The sequence below is a fragment of the Ylistrum balloti genome, unplaced genomic scaffold (genome assembly GCF_031769215.1).
Source record: "Ylistrum balloti isolate Yb309-2 unplaced genomic scaffold, AGI_CSIRO_Ybal_v1 Utg370298, whole genome shotgun sequence".
Lineage (NCBI taxonomy): Eukaryota > Metazoa > Mollusca > Bivalvia > Pectinida > Pectinidae > Ylistrum > Ylistrum balloti.
This window is the reverse complement of record NW_026782224.1, coordinates 120,874-141,730: the sequence shown is the minus strand read 5'-3', so window position 1 is coordinate 141,730 and position 20,857 is coordinate 120,874. Positions and strand designations below refer to the sequence as shown.

Sequence of the window (20,857 nt, the reverse complement as noted above, 5' to 3'; positions counted from 1 at the left end):
CTGGCTTCCGAATCAAGCTGGAGACATGATATGAAGATAAAATAGAATAAATTATTTCAAGAGAAGTTGGTTTTTTTTTAGATTCAATTTTATTAATGATTTCAAGACATGTCTTAAAAGTTTAAGACTGTATGTGCTTTGTGGTTATAAGAGATTTTTTTTCAAATGTTTAAGATTTCATGTAATTAATGAGTTTAACAGATGTTTTAACTGGGCAAGATTCCATGTGATTCATTATTATTCATTAAAATTTCAAACTTCTCTTAAAATTATAAAAACAATCAAACATCTTTTGAAATAATGAATCTCATGGAATTTCAAACATTCAAAACATCGCTTTAGATAATCAACCATCTGAAATCTTAAACATTTAAAACAGCTATGAAATGAATTTAATGGATTGTTTGTTTAATTTCTATTAAGCGTATCTTTTAAAAGGTCGTGTACAATTTTTAGAACATGAGTAAGAGAATTCGAGCGCACCGACAAACAGGAAGGGAGCATTCGTTGTATCCAGTTGTGTGTGGCTGTTCCATCAGTTAAACCTACTCCCGCTATCTGACCTTATTCCCTAACACAAAACAACACACACAGCAGTCTGCCGACCCGGAGTAGAAAATACAACGGCAGTGAAATGTTTGTTGAGGCTTTGGAAGTCGTCATTATGCACATAACTAAGTGGGATTAATTATTAATTAATGGAATGAAGTAGGGTTAAGATCGGTATTCAGAAGTTTATGTCTAGCCCTGCCGGGTGTGTGTGGATTAATCGGAGGTCTAGATCAATGTAAAAAAAGTGACTCGTGTATTATGTGTGTGTAGGAAGCAGTAACGGACCGACGAATACACATCGTGCACACGATCGTGGATTGTAAGCCTGTGGATGTGTTTCTAGACTGGTTTTAAAGAAAAATTGTCTAAGTCATGAGCAGGTATGATTTCTTTTATTCGCCTCAACATTCTGACATGACCTCGGTCGCGGTTTGAAGTTTTAAAACCTGACGGGTACCTGCCAGGAACACGCTGTTCCTAATTGATTCAACTTCTGCTCCAAAGTATGTCGAGTAACGGTAAATCACAGAACATGGAAGTAAGTGTTCACTACGGTGCTGGGGGCTCTGACAAGGAAGATTCTGAGGGGCAGGTTGACATGGGGGAGATCACACCCCCGGGGAAAGACTCGAAAGGAGGGATGCCAAGTCTGTTTGAACGAGCATCAGGGAGTTGGTGGAATCCCAAATTTGATTCAGATGCTCTTGAAAATGAACAATGGAAAAGTTATTTTCCCCAGACACGAAGAAGGTTCCAATATTCTCTGTGCTATATCATTGTTGCATGTGTTGCCTGGTGTATTTTCTTCGGAACGAGCAAAGTTCACCATTGGTTACAGCTACTTGCAGGAACCTTGGTGATCTTGGCTATAGTTGCTGTGGTTCTCTGGTTCACGTTTACTAAATTCTATGAACAATTTTATCTCCACACATCAATTTTAGTATCGGCTACATTATGTATTGGAATCTTGCTTCATTTTGTTCTTTCTAAGATGGAGTTGACAACTGTGGCCATGTTCACAGCGTCCATAGAGTTTATTCTCATGATGTACACAGTTATACCAATGCCGTTATTTGTTGCGGTCGGAATTGGTGTCGTGCATTCCATAATTTACGAAGTTTTGATAACAATCCAGCATCCGGAAGCACAGGAGGTTACATTTATAATTGGTAAGGTACTTCTGCATCTTTGTATACATTTGATAGGAATTCACATCTTTATTATGTTACAAGTGAGGCGTAGAAGCACATTTTGGAAAATCGGACAGTCAGTAATGGCTCGAAGAGAGTTGCACAAAGAAAAACAAGTTCAGGAGCAAATGATTCATTCTCTTATGCCGAAGAAGGTGGCTGATGAGGTCATGGCCACCCGAGAAGACAAGACGGAAGAAGAAGTGGATCCTGGTCAAGGAAAAAGGAACTCCAAGACCAAAAAGGAGAAGGGTGTTATCGTGTTCCGACCATTCAATATGAATAGTATGGACAATGTCAGTATTCTGTTCGCAGACATTGTTGGTTTTACAAAGATGAGTTCAAACAAGACAGCTGAGCATTTGGTAGGGTTGTTAAACGATTTGTTCGGTAGATTTGACAAACTTTGTCAGGAAAATGGGTGTGAAAAGATCAGTACACTGGGTGACTGTTATTACTGTGTATCTGGCTGTCCACAGGAGAGAGCTGATCATGCAAAATGTTGTGTTGAAATGGGTATGGGAATGATCACGGCTATACAGCAGTTCGACGAGGACAACAACGAATCAGTTGGTATGAGGGTCGGAGTACACACTGGTAAAGTTCTCTGTGGAATTGTTGGGACCCGGAGGTTCAAATTCGATGTCTGGTCAAACGATGTCACCCTTGCTAATACCATGGAGTCATCTGGTCTGCCAGGAAAGGTGCACATCTCCGAATCATCACTCCGATTCCTGGATGACGAATATGAAGTAGAACCGGGAGAGGATATTGCAGGTAAGACAAATTCTAAACTATTGCAGAACTTGATTAACAAAATACCACATTTATCAATTTTGCATGTATTATATTACAGACTTAATTGTTAAGTTCAGCTGTGGCTGGTTGTGAAAACACAAGGAAAACCACGTTACAACCAAGTGCCCTACATGAATAAGGACCCCAGGTCTCCAACACAACAATCAGAAGCATGCTCTGTCAGCTGAGTGAATGAAATCACCCATTCCTTTTTACAAATTCTACATGATGATGAATTCACAGACAACCATGACAGCTTCATGCAATTGATTAAAATAGTGTCAGCAATTTGTGAAACATTCATTTATGATCAAAAGCTTCAGACAGAGTCTCGGATTTTTAGACTGAGATAAAAAAAAAAAACCTAACACAAAATGAACGATATATAATGGTATTTGTAAAACTGAAATTAAGTTTCCTGTCAGTTTCTTTCACATTTAAGTTTTATTCACACTTAAGTTAGTCTTTATAATAAAACAAAGAAATTGTAATTTAAAAATCAGGTAGTGGGGTCATTATCCTGTGTTGTGTGCTAAAGCTAGCTTGAGCGTGTCAGGGAGACATATAATCAGGACATGTTGTATTAATGATATCCAAGAGAAATGTGATAGGGAATGCCATTTGGCTGTAAGGTTAATTGGAGCATAAGTTTTCTTACAGCTTCTGATGAAATGAAATGATATGAAACACATTAAAAACTAGGTCACTAGGTCAAAACAACATGAACGGATGAGATGGTGGTTTTGACCTTGTTCACTAGGTTAAGAAAGCCTGAACGGATGAGATGGAGGATTTGACCTTGTTCACTATGTTAAGAAAACCAGAACTGAGATGGAGGTCATGACCTCATACACCTGGTTTTAAAAAAACATGAACAGGTATGATGGAGGTTGTTTACATCTCAGTCTTATGGTTTCAACTAATGGAGGTCTTTATCTTCTTCACTGAATATAAAACAAGTTACAACAATGGAGGTTATAATCTTGTTCAACGGAAATGGGTTCATATGGTGGAAATCTTATCTAGTTTACTAGATAAAGGAAACTGACTGGTTCATATCTTGTTCACTAGGTCTAGGAATGTGTACCTGGTTCATACCTTGTTCACAAGGTGTAGGAAAGTGTACCTGGTTCATATCTTGTTCACAAGGTCTAGGAAAGTGTACCTGGTTCATATCTTGTTCACAAGGTGAAGGAAAGTGTACCTGGTTCATATCTTGTTCACAAGGTGTAGGAAAGTGTACCTGGTTCATATCTTGTTCACAAGGTGTAGGAAAGTGTACCTGGTTCATACCTTGTTCACAAGGTCTAGGAAAGTGTACTTGGTTCATACCTTGTTCACAAGGTCTAGGAAAGTGTACCTGGTTCATATCTTGTTCACAAGGTGAAGGAAAGTGTACCTGGTTCACGTGGTAGAGGTCTTATCTTGTTATCAGTGTTTAGAAAACTGTATCCAGTATGATAGATATTGATTGATGTTAATGTAAGGTTGAATTACAAAATCATTTGTGCAAGATTACAGGGGCCTTGTGTTGATTTAGGGGGAAAGAAGGTTTTGTTTTTAAAAGCAAAAGCAGCATAATAGAAGAATTATACGATTTATTCTTATAATTGGAAATAATGCACCAATTATGGTATCTTTTGTATATTACCTTTCCATGGGATTAATTATATATTTCCAAGACAAGTTAATTAAAGGCTATCGTCCCATTCAGGGTTTTTATCCAATTATGTTGAGTGCATGTTTACAGTGGAAAGGATTCCTATTACCATTTGGTGAATCAAGATTAACGATGGTTTACTTTGATCAATAATTCACCATTCTGGTACATGTGCACTTGTATTCAAATGGAAACATTAGTAAGGAAATAAGACATTGATTTTCTGTTACCAAAGATTAGAGGTAGGTCTAAATTTAGGTTACAGGTATATCTTGACATAGTTACAGGTAAATCTGTAGGTTACAGATAGATCCTGACATAGGTTACAGGTAAATCTGTAGGTTACAGGTAGATCCTGACATAGGTTACAGGTAAATCTGCAGGTTACAGGTACATCTGTAGTTAACAGGTAGATCCTGACATAGGTTACAGGTAAATCTGTAGGTTACAGATAGATCCTGACATAGGTTACAGGTAAATCTGTAGGTTACAGGTAAATATGTAGGTTACAAGTTAATCTGTAGGTTACAGGTAAACCAGTAGGTTACAGGTACATCTGTAGTTAACAGGTAGATCTTGACATAGGTTACAGGTACATCTGTAGGTTACAGGTACATCTGTAGTTAACAGGTAGATCCTGACATAGGTTACAGGTAAATCTGTAGGTTACTAGTTAATCTGTAGGTTACAGGTAAACCTGTAGGTTACAGGTACATCTGTAGGTTACAGGTACATCTGTAGTTAACAGGTAGATCCTGACATAGGTTACAGGTAAATCTGTAGGTTACAAGTTAATCTGTAGGTTACAGGTAAACCTGTAGGTTACAGGTACATCTGTAGTTAACAGGTAGATCCTGACATAGGTTACAGGTAAATATGTAGGTTACATATAGATCCTGATATAGGTTACAGGTATATCTGTAGGTTACAGGTAAACCTGTAGGTTACAAGTACATCTGTAGTTAACAGGTAGATCCTGACATAGGTTACAGGTAAATCTGTAGGTTGCAGATAGATCCTGATATAGGTTACAGGTATATCTGTTGGTAACAGGTAAAGCTGTAGGTAACATGTAAATCTGTAGGTTACAGATAGATCCTGACAGAAGCTACAGATAAATTTGTAGTTAACAGGTTGTTATGAATTCAGGTTACAGGTACATCTTGACAAAGTTATAAGTAAACTGTAGGTTACAGCAGGCTGTCAACCAATTCCTATAGTCCTATATTTCCTATATTTTGGTTTAAAAACCTTTATTTTGAAAGACCTATATTTCCTATATTTTTCAGGAAATTTGTCGCTGATACATGTAGAGATTGTAAATATTTCTTTGATACTGCTTTTGGCTGCATTATTTTACAAGTTAGAGAATTCTTAAGTCTTTAACAGCATCACCAGCCACCAGAAAATGATTCAGTGCATCTCTTTATCACCTGTATGGACACTTTGCAAGGCAGTACAACAGGATATTGGCCTTTTAGGTGCCCATTCAGATGTTGATGATGATGATGATGATGAGCTATGCAGCAGCTCTCTGTCTGGATTGTGATGCTGTTGAAGTGAATGGTTACTTTAAGGTAGTTTTTAATCATTGATTAATATAGAAACAGTAAGTGAATGTAGGAATTGTTAGTATAATTGCCTTTGAATGAAATGATTTCCGTTTGGAAAACTCCTATATTTTGCCTCAAAACTATCAAAAAACTCCTATATTTTGCCTCAAAACTATCAAAAAAAACCCTATATTTGTTGAAAAAATATTTCTATATTCCTCCTTTATTTTGGAGAAGACTTGGTTGACAGCCTGTTGCAGGTAGATCTTGACATAGGTTACAGGTAAATCTGTAGGATACAGGTAAATCAGTAGGTTACAGGTACATCTGTAGGTTACAGGTAAATCTGTAGGTTACAGGTAGGCCTGAATGCAGGTTACAGGTAAATCTGAAGGATACAGGTATATCTGTAGTTAAAGGTAAATCAGGAGGTTACAGTATATCTGTAGTTACAGGTAAATCTGTAGTTACAGGTAGACCTGAATGCAGGTTACAGGTGTATCTTGACATAAGTTTCAGGTGGATCTAGACATTTAGTATATTTTATCTTTAATAGTTAAAATTGTACTAAATTAAATCAGTTTTTACATGTTTAATGAGTGTATCATAGTAAGTAAACAAAAGTGTGATCGCCTATATGGTATAAGATAGACAAATTGTCTTGAAAGGAAACATGAATCAATCTCTTAGAATCCCGTTAGAGACCACAGTAGACACATCAGTATGGTATTAATGAAATCAACTTAGTTGTACATGTGCTTTTTAAAATTATGTCAAAATTCTTTCCTAGTTTTAGGCCAAGGTCTTTATATGTCAGTTATGTTAGCCATTTGCTTAAGGCTTTCATTAGTGAAAAAGATTGGAAACGATGCAAATTATATGAATCTTGGAATAATAGCTTCTTTAAAAATTTATATATTTAATCATGCATGCAGTTATTTTACTTGCATACATCAGAGGTCTGTAAATAACAACCGTTTATGCTTTCTTATCTAATCTAATCTAAGTTTGAAATATTGATATATATATTTATGAGGTTAATTTAATTGTCATAAAAAATATATACATATATATAAATGTAGACATGAAATATCCATATGTACATGTAAGACATCAGTATTGAATTGTTAAAAATTGTAACATTTAGAAAGATATAGTGGTGTTACCTTAATATACTCATTGTAAAATTTGTTGTCGAGAAATGTCAATATTATGAGAATTAGAAAGATAAGATTTCAATAAGCACCTTGGAATCTACCATTTAATTATCGTAATTAATATATAGTGATAAAAGAATAGATATGTAAAGTTCACAATTCACACCTAATGAATTAGAAACACATGCACTTGATAGGATTTAGATGCACTGTAGTCGTTATAGACATCTAAGACAATCAACAAGGACATATTTGTGAACTCAAAGGTTAAAAAGAAAATATTAAATATGATTATCACAATATTTGTATACAAACTGATAAAAATAGATCAGGTAAGTAGCTCTATATTGTGGATGAGTGAATGTACAGTTAATGACCGGTGTTAATAGTGATGTATTGATCCAGGTGAGATTAGGATGTTTTACACAGAATGATCAAAGAAAACTATTGATTGTTGAAGTTTCTTTTTAATTAATTATATTTTTAGTCTGTAAAAACCTTGTTATATTTTACCGTTTTATCATTCCATTAGGAACCTGATATCAATAATTTAAGGAGCTGGGCATTGTGTTGACAGATGTGAAAATATTATTGTTATATACCATTGCATATAACTGTGCTATAGGTTGACCACATTTGGGTAACGATAATGAATTCAGTAAAAGTGTAGTAGGGAAAAGTCCTAGCTTATATGTTCGTCTTAGTTATAGAGAACTTTGATAATGACCTTTGTGTGCAAGTGTTTGTAGTAATCACTCGATAACTGATTCCATACTTCCTACTGGCAAGTTTGACTGTGATACAGAAAATACATGTGATACAGAAAATACATGTGATACAGAAAATACATGTGATACAGAAAATACATGTGATACAGAAAATACATGTGATATAGAAAATACATGTGATACAGAAAATACATGTGATACAGAAAATACATGTGATACAGAAAATACATGTGATACAGAAAATACATGTGATACAGAAAATACATGTGATACAGAAAATACATGTGATACAGAAAATACATGTGATACAGAAAATACATGTGATACAGAAAATACATGTGATATAGAAAATACATGTGATATAGAAAATACATGTGATACAGAAAATACATGTGATATAGAAAATACATGTGATACAGAAAATACATGTGATACAGAAAATACATGTGATACAGAAAATACATGTATTGGAAAAAGGAATTTACATCAGAGTTTGAAGTATGATCTGTGTTGGTGTGAACATCTGATTTTGTAAATGTTTATATTCATGTATGTGAACTTTGAAGATTTATACTCAGATGTGTAACATATGCAAGATTTAATTTTGTCGCAGGACCTTGAATAATATAACAAAGCTTTTCCTAAGTATTTTAAGATACCATAGATCATCTGAGGGACATGCTGCTTACAGGACTGGGCACAGTGGTTTTCAGAATTTAAATGCATAAATTACAACATGCTTAGAGATGAGATCAAAGCCATGCATACCAACTAGCCTATCAAAAAGTAGACTGTGTCTAAGATTAAGGTGGTCATTATTATATATCACTGGACACTGTGTTCTTAAGTTTTCTAACACATTATGATATTCTGTGAACTGGTATCCGAGGGAAAGACCAAAATCTGTCTGTGAAGGTCATTTGAAGGTGTAAAGTTGACTTGAATAAGAAAACTTCAAGATTATCCAGAGGAAAAAATTTATACCTGTAAAATTTATTCAGGGAAGATAAATTCATAATGTTTACTTAGGGGAGAGAACTTATAACTGGAATCGGTCTCCGACGACCATGTGAATATTAAGATACATTCAAATCACAGTTGGCTTTTGTCTGATGGTGTGAGTTTTCTATAATGAAGAATTAGTTAAGTACATGCGTGGTCTATTAGGAACAAGCTATGCCATTCTGAAGAATCCTTCCTTCTGGTTTACTTTAATTTATAAATTGAGTCTACAATAGTGTGATTTATATTGACTTGACTATGAGTAGTATTTTTGAAGGTTGTTGATAAATTAAGGTAGTGTTCAATGGTACCCTGGCTAATGCATTTGTTTGATGAAAACAACCTTATCTACTGGGCAGGTAGTATAAGTGATTGGTGTTAAGTTCTACTGGATATGAGATACAAGTTTCATGTATGTGTGCTTTCTCCTCAGTTAGAAGTGTACTTTAGTCAGGAAACAGAAAATGAAATAGTGAAATTATCTTTTAGTTTGAAATTAAAGTATGTCTTCAGTGCCTTTAGGGGCTTGCAATAGCTCATTTGGTTACTGTTCAGGTCTAAATATCTTTAGGTGAAGGTCCAAGATGTGCAATTCCATGTAACCTACCAATGGCAGTTTGTGTTTCTCAAGAGGCTCAGATACAGTCTGTGCTGTTGTGGTGGTGTCCTAAGACAAGACACTTTTTCCACATTACTCTGGATAGCATATGATGGACCTCCCATATACTGTTCAGTTAGATAGCCACCAGCTACTACAAAAATCCTCATTTAAATATGACCATGACCTTACGTGTTCAAAGGGCCATAAACCCAACAAACTTAAATTTAAATATCAATGTATATATATATGAATCAGTAGTATGTCTGATAAGTGTTCAGTTGATTTACATGCAATAGAAATACTTCCTTTTGGTTGAACTATTCATCTTTCATATTTCTTATCTCATGCTTCATTCATGAAAAATAGAGATATTCTCTGCCACACTCATGTAAAAAATATAGATATTCTCTGTCACTCGTGAAAAATATTAATATTCTCTGTCACACTCGAGGAAAATATAGATATTTTCAGTCACAATTCTTAAGAAACAAAATAAATATTTGTCTTGGGGTGGGGGAAGCATAAAGTCTTTGTCCATCCATCCCTTCATGTCTGGAGCATAACTTTGCCCATAGTCATAGTTCAGCAAGGATCATGAAACTTTGTGTATACATTGGTCATACTAAGTGGATATATGGCATACTGAATTCAGTACCTGAAACCCCTTATTTACAGAGTTTTTGCCCTTTAATTTTGTGTCCAATAATGTTGTTTTCAGAGAGCATTTATCAGATTCATTGATACTGTTGTTGTTACAAAAGTCTTTTTGTAAGAATGTTGTATTGCAGTATAAGAATCTTTTGTCTGCTCCTACTTCTATGTGTGTGTATAATAGAACAGTAAGGTAGGTGATTAAGGATAGACGCAATCATTATATTATAATATATCATTATATACATAAGATTGTAATTTTAGAACTAGGGTTCTAGAGGCCATGTTATTGAAATTTGTTTTTGTTTGTGCTTGTGAAGTGTCTACAAAGTGCATGAAACATGCAGTATTTGGTGTATAGGTGAAAAGTATCTGTTACGGAGCTGGAGTAGCAATCATAATGTAATGCATTCTGATAAAGAATGAATTTTAGCCCAAGGTTTTCACTAATTTGCCAGTTTTAATCTTTTCCATTTATATCGATATTTTATCTCTGTAGATTGACTTCCACCAGTATTGTATAATTGTATTACTTCCCATTATGAAACTCTTTTGAACAGATCCTAGGTGATGGCCCCATTGATAATGACATTTGTGTTGCTTTAATAACTCATTAAACCAATAGCTGTAAAGTAATTGGTTCTATCGTGTGCTAGCTAGTGCTGCATGCTCAAAGTCAGGACATGCAAATTCCAAATACGAGGATGATTTGCAGTTAGCTGGAATGCAGACTTCACAGATTTGAACTGACAAAATCAATACAGCCTGTACATATTGTTTTGAACAAGTTTCATTGGATTCCTCATTATATCATGTTCTATTTATCACAGCACGATGGCAGTGAAAAGTGATATTAAACAGTAAAGTGATATTAAACAGTGTGATAATATGTGCAATATGCTATGTTTGTTAGACAATTGGTGTGCACATTTTGAAATAATTTTTGGGGTACACACTTGCTGTACAGTTTTGTGTCTTTCCATGTACTTTTTATGTTGCTTGTTAGGTTTCTTGCCTCATGAACAGCCAGTGTCATTTTAAAGTCCTTGTAGTAGTTAGTGGCTACCTTAATGAACAAGATACTTCACTTGACATCAAGAGTTATTAAGGTAAAATGTCTTGTCCAGGAACTCAGCCACATTGGTAACGGCCTTTTGCGCATTTTGTTTTTCAGCTTCTTGCAGTTGAGAAGTAAAAACCACCAGAGTTAAAGAACATCAGTTTTATAGATCTTTAATTAAGGTATATTGGTGAAGAATATCTTTCAGCTTTTGTAATTGGTTACAGCTTTTTCCAAATCTAATAACCCAAGGTAGAAATATAGATTTGGAGTTGTGTTTCTTTTTTACAACAGAGAAGATTATGTGACATTGATATCCACACCTTTTAACACATGTAATTACCATAAGTGCCACCTCACATCACATTTTATGGCACAGAATGTACTACATGTATTCTCCTTAGGGTGATGGTGCTCAGTTCTACAGCTACCTAGATTGCAGCAATTAAGTTAAGAGAAGAAAATCTGGTCAAATTTCATCAGATGAAAATGTGAAGAAATGTCAACCACAGAGAAAATTGACTCCATCTGTGACAAAAACTACAACATTGTGAAAAAATATTTAATAACCTCAAGCTCTGACATTAAATGTGAGCTAGCAAATAATCACATTTAGAGAAAGTTTCTGTCGAAAAATGAGGCCCTTTATAAGCTGAAGGCTACGTGGAAATATTTCTACAAGGTGAAATTTATATAAATTTCACACGTCAACATAGGATATTTACAAATAAAACTGATTTGGAAAAGGTTTTATTAACAAATCATCAATACAAAGATACCACATGTATAATTATACAAGCAATTTTGGAAGTGCCATTTCTAAATAGGAGAGAGTTCTGAATTACATCAGTTTCAGATAAAATGTAAAAAAAAATTATTCCAAGTACACTACGTATTTATAGTGATTATTCAAAATAATGTAAAAGTGAAGGTAGAGGAATATTGACAAGTTGATTTAGTGCTAAAATAATGTAATTAAGATGTAAAAGTGAAGGTAGAGGAATATTGACAAGTTGATTTAGTGCTAAAATAATGTAATTAAGATGTAAAAGTGAAGGTAGAGGAATATTGACAAGTTGATTTAGTGCTAAAATAATGTAATTAAGATGTAAAAGTGAAGGTAGAGGAATATTGACAAGTTGATTTAGTGCTAAAATAATGTAATTAAGATGTAAAAGTGAAGGTAGAGGAATATTGACAAGTAGATTTAGTGCTAAAATAATGTAATTAAGATGTAAAAGTGAAGGTAGAGGAATATTGACAAGTTGATTTAGTGCTAAAATAATGTAATTAAGATGTAAAAGTGAAGGTAGAGGAATATTGACAAGTTGATTTAGTGCTAAAATGCAATATTAAAAAGAGAAAATTTCAACAGGCTCCAGGAAAACTGATTGATTCCTTAGCCTGAAGGCTGTTCCAACAATCTGCTGGTGATTTGTTTAAAGTAATTGGTTTCTATCTGTGACAGCTCCTCAGTGACAGTTCAGCTCCAGGCCACAACCTTGGAGGAACTTCTATAGAAGTTCCTTGAACTCCTCTGGGGATTTCCCTGTGTTTACTGTTCTGTGTACGCATGTGTCCACTAGCAATAGATAGCATCTGGACTTGTCATTGTTATCCAATATCTTCACATAACAAGGTATTATAGCAGTATTTCAGTTTTACATCTTCTGACGTGCTTCAACAGGGTACGTACATATGTATTTGTTCATAATCCAGTGTAGTGGTAACCATTTTTTTTTTAGAAATTAATCACAGGTATTTCACAGTAGTGCTATCAAGTATAACACAAAATAGAGATATTCCAATGTTTATCAGTATCAAATTAAAATTTTGGCTCTTTCTTAGCCATTGCATGGACTGCTGTCTCTGGAATCTATCAAAATATATGAAGCATCATGTTCCTTGTAGACCTATAGATATACTATCAATGGTTTACCCATATCATCTCATTGGTGAAAAGGATTCATATCTTCTTTTTTTTTGTGCTTTTAGGCAAATTTGTCCTGATTGATTTTCAACAGATTTAATTTCATTTATTTCAAACCTAACTAGGATTCTTAAGTCTAAGATGCGGGTGCCCTATTATAATCAGGGTGTCTGTCCATCTGTCTGTTTTTTGTTTCAGTATAGTACATACATCTCCAGTTTTGTTGGGCCAATTGGCCTGAAGCTTTACCCCATTTTCTTTGAAGGAAATGTTTAAATGGGAATGATTTTCAGGTCCTAAGGTCAAAGGTCAAGGTTATAGTTACTGTATTGGAAGAAAATTTGTTTCCGCAAACGTGCTTAGTTCTGTTAATATGTTTACAATCAGACTTTCTCTGCTGCTTCTTTACAGCAATTCAAATGTTTTTCATGCTTAAAGGTCAAGGTCACCATTACTATATATAGGAATGGGAATATACAGCAAAGACTATCTGATTTTAAATGCTAGAGATGTATATTTACTTATATATTACGGAGGGTTATGAACTGAAATCAAATGAGAATTTGACTGACCACAGGCCAAGGGCATCAGGTCAGAGACGAAGGTCAAGTTCGAAATATTTATTCATATTTCATTGGCAAATTGTTGGTTTTAAACCAATAAACGGAAATTCATTATCAGTGTAAGGCTTGAGTTTAGGGTCGGACACGTGTTTATACTGCAGTTCCATCTGCTTTCTAATAAAGAGAGAATTTGCTGTTTTTAGCAAGGAGTATAGTAAGATGAAAGGGCCACACGGGATCAATAGTGCTACAGTCTTTCTAACAGATTAATAGATATAATCAACACGGATTAATTTTGTTGGTCAGTATTGATCACTTAAAAGAGGTGGTAGTTGACCTGGATTCAGTAGATAATTAATTACCGTAGACTTATATAGAAATTTTGATCTGTATACCACTTGTATTAAGTATATATGGAAACTCCTGCAAGATAGGAATTCCCAGACTTTTAACTGTTTGTAACATTATTCTGTTTTTATCCCTTGTAAATTTTTCTTTTTTGCAATTTGATGAATCCGAAGAAAATAAATGGATGTTGGTGACAATTTGATGACAAAGCTAAAATATTTATTGTAGGTACTTTAGGGTGAAATTAACACTGAGTGAAGTTGAACAATATGATATAAGGTTGAATTAAACCTTCCACTTTCTCTGTATATTGATCTGTTTAGAAAAAGATTTCAGTTGATAGCTGATCTTATGATGAGAGTGTTTATAGATGAGATGTTACAGGCCCATTTGTGGTATAAAACAAGACAGGATGAAAAGTGCACTTAGAATGCAGACAGATTTTAAGATATTATAGATAAATGTGTGATGACCTGGGACTGTATATAACAGCTGGTCTAGAGATTCTGTACATGGTCTGGTAGACCCTGATCTAAATCAGTGCTTTGTGATCAATTCTGTCACCGTGATATGCATGGTTACATGTAGATGTCAGCTTAAAGGAATTTACAAAACGTATTAAAAAATGAATGAAAGAGATTAAGCCATTATCCAGCTCAAGAAATCTCTTATCTTGCTTTATATTGATAAAGATTGTGGGATTTATTTTTCTGCCTTTTAATACTTTCATATATATTGATTTGTGATGTATCTGAAACCTCTTTTTTCTCTCTTCAAAATTATGTGTTTATAACATATCTCCACATATTTAAAAGTTTGTCTACAGTTCGGGGGTGGGAAAGGGGGGGGGGGGGGGGCAGAGGGAACTGTGCATGGAATGTTCTCATTTCTACTATTATAAGACAATATAATATTTATATCTCTTGTTCTTCCTTAATAAACTTTTACTTCTTTAAGTCTCATATCTTCACACACGCTTTTGGCTTTCCATGCTGGTCATTCCCTCAAATGTGGAATGTTTCCCCTGACCAAGACAACTTGAATTTTATGACACCATATTTATTAGTGTTCCATGCTTCACATTCCAGGTTAAATCAGTGGTAAGTCAACCATGTCCATATTATGACATTTCAGTGTGGTTACACTAGACATTTAGGTTAAAGTCAGTAATAAGTCAACTGTGTCCAGGTTACGACATTTCAGTGTGTTTACACTAGATATTCAGGCTAAAGTCAGCAATAAGTCAACTGTGTCCAGGTTATGACATTTCAGTGTGTTTACACTAGATATTCAGGCTAAAGTCAGCAATAAGTCAACTGTGTCCAGGTTATGACATTTCAGTGTGTTTACACTAGATATTCAGGCTAAAGTCAGCAATAAGTCAACTGTGTACAGGTTATGACATTTCAGTGTGCTTACACTAGACATTCAGGTTAAAGTCAGCATATACAGCTTGTATAAAATTTTCTCAAGGAACAGGAGGAAGTCCTCGGCTAGGATGTCCTGAAATTCCTTGAGGAATTTCCATACAAGATATTTTCAAGGAGATATTAGCTGAGGAAAATCTCGACTTGAGTAAATCTCAAGCTGAGATGTTTTATACAAGTGGGGCCAGGTCTCATGGACTTGTTGTAGGATTGACAAAGTAGCTGTAAAAATTCAGGTATGCACTTTCCTGTGGAAGTTTCCTTTTAAAATTTTCTGAAAGTATTTGTTGGAATAGGAAGGTGTGTATAGAAAAAACTGAAAATTAATAGGTCTACTGGTTTGAATGTGATGAGCTAAAAGATGGGTCAGGACAATGGCATTCATTGCATATATGATTAACATTTGAATTTATGAGGCAAATTATTGAATTACAATGTTTCTTTCTACTTTATTTACAGCAGACTGCTGTATGTTTATAAATTCTCAGGAAAATGTGTTTCCATCAAAATTTGAAAGCGGTAATATTATTGGTATACATAGTGGAAACAAGTAGTTTTACGAATTCTGGATTTATGATATGAAAGAAAATCACTTGAGTGGTACTTGTCCCAGAAAAAGTGAAAAACACAAATTAGAGCAGGTATTGACTTTTTCTTGGTTTTTTCATATATTCCTTAGTGACTAAAGCAAATAAATAAACGCAGCACAATTTTGATATGACAGTCTTTCATTCTTACTCAGTCAAGTAGAATATGCTATACAACATTGTCGTCCATTTTCTGGAACAAATTTTTTACATGTTTAAATCAAGTGAATGTGGACTTTAAACTTGTGTGATTTTAGGTGCCCTTGGATAAGCCTGGTATATATACTGTATTGATCAGAAGCTGGTAAACTATAGGTGGTACAACTAACTGGAATTTATTTTTAGTTTAGTCTATTGATTGGAAGTAACCGGTATCAAATAAAAAATTGCTGGTGAGTGACGGATGTGTATGGTAAAAACAGGTAGTTTGTGTAAGTGTACTCCGATCATTAACAGCCAGCTGATTGTTCAATTACTCTTAACATGTTTCTGTTCTTTTCACTGAATACTTATCCTGTGTACTCTCCCGTTGAATTTTCTATGTATTTGTTTGTGTCTGTTCACAGTGCAGTATATATATAAAATGGAAACAAAGTAGAGAACAAAGACTTGGCTTGAGATACCTTACCAGTAATTCAGTACTCTAGCACTCTGTTTGTTATGGAATTTCACTGTGAGAAAACTGAAGGTTTCTTTCTGCCAGGTGGTTATGTTTCGTTTTGATGGTCAAAGTTTGTTTTGCTAATTTCTTTAGAACCATGGATCTTTCTATAAAAATTGTAAGTTTCCTCTGCTTCCCAGCTGTGCCAGTTTGATTCTCAGGCGGATAGAGAAAAAAAAGGGCTGATAGAGAGAAAAAAGGGGCTGATAGAGCGAAAAAAGGGCTGATAGAGAGAAAAAAAGGGGCTGATGGAGAGAAAAAAGGGACTGATAGAGAGAAAAAAGGGGCTGATGGAGAGAAAAAAGGGGCTGATAGAGAGAAAAAAGGGCTGATAGAGAGAAAAAGGGGCTGATAGAGAGAAAAAAGGGCTGATGGAGAGAAAAAAAGGGCTGATAGAGAGAAAAAAGGGGCTGATAGAGCGAAAAAAGGGCTGATAGAGAGAAAAAAGGGGCTGATGGAGAGAAAAAAGGGACTGATAGAGAGAAAAAAAGGGGCTGATGGAGAGAAAAAAGGGGCTGATAGAGAGAAAAAAGGGCTGATAGAGAGAATTGATCCAGAGAAAAAAGTTTTAATGAGAGATGGTGTGTGAGTGAAGGGTGTGAGAGAAACAAGTGTGTGAGTGTGTGGTCTTGTACTTGTTATCTAGATAGTATTATCCCAGTTTGTTTTAATGGAATGGTGTGTGGTGGAGGGTGTGGGTGTGTGTGAGTGTGTGGTGAAGGGTGTGGGTTTGTGTAAGTGTGTGGTTGAGGGTGTGTGTGAGTGTGTAGTGGAAGGTGTGAGTGTGTGTGTGTGTTTGAGTGTGTGGTGGAGGGTGTGAGTGTGTGAGTATGTGTGATGGAGGGTGTGGGTGTGTGTGTATGTGGTGGAGGGTGTGGGTGTGTGTGAGTATGTGTGGTGGAGGGTGTGGGTGTGTGTGAGTATGTGTGGTGGAGGGTGTGTGTGAACATGTGTGGTGGAGGGTGTGGGTGTGTGAGTATGTGTGGTGGAGGGTGTTTGTGTGTGTATGTGTGGTGAAGGGTGTGGGTGTGTGTGAGTATGTGTGGTGGAGGGTGTGGGTGTGTGTGAGTATGTGTGGTGGAGGGTGTGGGTGTGTGTGAGTATGTGTGGTGGAGGGTGTGTGTGTGTGTGAGTATGTGTGGTGGAGGGTGTGGGTGTGTGTGAGTATTTGTGGTTGAGGATGTGGGTGTGTGTGAGTATGTGTGGTGGAGGGTGTGGTGTGTGTGAGTATGTGTGGTGGAGGGTGTGGGTGTGTGTTAGTGTGTGGTGGAGGGTGTGGGTGTATGTGAGGATGTGTGGTTGAGGATGTGGGTGTGTGTGAGTATGTGTGGTGGAGGGTGTGGGTGTGTGGTGGAGGGTGTGTGTGAGTATGTGTGGTGGAGGGTGTGGGTGTGTGGTGGAGGGTGTGTGTGAGTATGTGTGGTGGAGGGTGTGGGTGTGTGTGTGTGGTGGAGGGTGTGGGTGTGTGTGTGGTGGAGGGTGTGGGTGTGTGTGTGTGGTGTGGGTGTGTGTTAGTCACTGACTTGGTTTGTAACAACTTCTTCATTCCCATTTATGACAGAATTTGGAGTAAATTTTGAGACGAAGCTGATCTTGCTGTTTTTACTTGTTTAGTAGTATACACTGTTGTACGTGATGGTAGTATACAGTTGATACGACAGATAAAGGGACTTCATTATTGTTCTGTCACCCAAGTTTTATTTCCAGTGTACCATCTGGTAACACTTTATTGGTTATATTAACATTGATATATATATATATAATATTTTCCATCTGAAACCAAAATCTCTGTTAAACTCCCACATAATCAAATACTGACATCAGAATACTAAAATATGAGAACAGCTGAAACTATATATAGCTATATTCCTATACAGATTGAATCACAGTGTTTTGTATACAGTATTATACACAATTTGGTTTAATAATGACAAATGGAACACAGTATGTATATATACACATGTATACAACCTTGATGAAGCCTTGACAGTGTTGGTAAATTATAGTTTTCTTTCATCCTCAGCTTATGCCGTGTTGTGGCTTCAGGCATCCCTCAAGTGTCAACTTTTCTATTTAAGCAACTTCTCAATAACTAACAAACAATATGTCATGGTATTAGGCTGGTGTGTGACTGTGATGAAGCCTGACAAAATTTGTGAAAAGAAATGACCATGACCCTTATTCAACAACTTTTTCTAACTAACCAAAAAGTGCAGACACACGATATTTGACTAGTAGGTTCTTAGGATGAAGCTTGGTTAAATTTGCATATAGAAATGACCTTGACCTATATTCCCGGTCACAAGAGTCAAATTTGGTCAAACTTTGAAACAACTTCTTCTAACAAACCTAAAGGTGCAGAATCATTGTATTTGGCTGATAGATTCCAAGAATGAAGCCCGACAAAGTAATTTGAAAACATATTATTACCTTGACCCATATTCATGGTCACAGGGGTCAAAATTGTGAAAACCTTTACATACTTCACTTCTTCAGACTAACCCAAAGGCAGAGAGGCATGGTATTTGTCTGACAGGTTTTCTAGGATGAAGCTCAACAAAGAGAAATTACCTTGACCCTTTTTAAAGGTCACAGGGGTCAAATTTGTTAAAAACTTAGAGCAACATCTTATGACTAACCCTAATGCAGAGAGGCATGGTATTTGTCTGACAGGTTTTTTAGGATGAAGCTCAACAAAGAGAAATTACCTTGACCATTGGTATTTGGCTTGCAGGTTCCTACTAGCATGAGGTCTGACAATGTTTTCAAAAAAGAAATGACTGAATCATATTCAAGATCAAAGGGGTCAAATTGTCATTAGTTGTGAAAGTCTTCTTCTGATACACCAAGAGTCCAAGAAGCAAGATCTTCGGTGAAAAGGTGTGTATAAGCCCAACAAGTTTTGAGGGAAAAAAATGCTATTTGCCTATCATCCAGGCCATAATGTAAGTTTATTGATGAATATTAGCAGCTGATCGTTGCGGACATCAGTTAAAATTGATTGCATGTGCCCTCTTTGAATACCAATGGTGTACATGTTAATGTATTTGTAATAAACACTGTTCCTATTTTTGATGAACATTGATACAACGTGAGCGATGCAGGCCCATTGGGCATCTTGTTTATTTAAGCAATAGTGCAGTGTTCACATGGAGCCAAGGAATCAGTTGATTTACTTTTATATACTTCATTGCACGCACTTGATTTAACATAAAGTAAATATGGTGAGGCTGTCCTTTATCATGGAAATCAGGATTAGAATACCAATAGACTTTGTACAAAATCCTGTATAAATCCAGAGCTATACCGTCAGGAAGTGGATGTATATACTAATGCATGACATATGAAATAAACTGTAGGCAACAGTAGTTCAGAATATATTTCTTTTCACTGAAAAACGTCTGGTAAAAGGTGCTGCTACCAGAAATAAGTTGAGGGGAACACTTAGGTTGTTACATATGTAGGGTATATACATGTATATACATTCTGTAAGAACACAGAAAGACTTTTGGCAAATGATACTACATACCGAATGTTGAATGTACACTATTACAGAAGGAAGGGAATTGGACATTAATGGAAATGCAGATTCATTAAGGCAAACTGAAAATTTGAGAATAATATCATTGGCAGAGTCGGAATGGGACTAAAATGGAAAAATAGCATAGTTACACAAAAAATCAGAAAGACATGAATTGTGGTCCCCGTGATTAGAAAATATAAAATATGCCAAGATCAAATTTGTTGAAAATTAAAACTTGCCTTGCAGTTATTTTCTGGTGGTCTACATATTTTGAAAAATTTTAAAGTAGAAACTGACTTTCAGAAATGCAAGAAACATCAAACTATTGTTAAAGTTTAGATAAAGTTTAGTTAACTGGGTTGTGAAAACAAGAATTCGTGAAGAGTCCGATATTCCGATTGAGTTAATATTTTATTGATGTTTACTTTCTTCCCTGGATGGAGTTAAGCTCTAATATCAACAAAATTCATTGAAAGTTCAACACCTTATCATGGTCCAGATATGATTTGTACAGCCTATATCAACCTCAGGAAACAAACTGTTGGCTTTGAATAGAAAGTCTGTCTTCAATGGAAGACAAATTATTCAACAATTATTGATTTGGACTCCTTCAGTTTGTTAAAGCATTTCTCTTTTCTTTGATGTGGATGAGTCTACTGTAAGAAATAGGGGAGGTAGCTTAACAATGTTTGATTTCAACTAATTCTTTAATCAACAGAATAAGAAAATGTTTTTATAATGGATTTGCCTACCAATAAAAAGTTCATAAATCTTTAAATTTATCGTTGTGTCGTTTAGTATAACCTAATTACTTCAACAGTGAAGAAACACGTTTATTGAATTGTTTAGGTTATAAAGTAAGATTT

At 35.4% G+C, this 20,857-nt stretch overlaps 1 protein-coding gene across 1 annotated transcript in view; it reads left to right on the top strand.

Annotated features, from left to right (window-relative positions):
• Positions 1 to 1,057: 1,057 nt before the first annotated feature.
• The window catches only part of LOC132553151 (adenylate cyclase type 9-like), a 58,933-nt gene continuing 39,133 nt past the window's right edge, over positions 1,058 to 20,857 (top strand). Inside the window, exon 1 of the mRNA XM_060217373.1 lies at positions 1,058 to 2,519. Coding sequence (XP_060073356.1) covers positions 1,058 to 2,519 — 1,462 coding nt within the window. The remainder of the gene's footprint in view (positions 2,520 to 20,857) is intronic.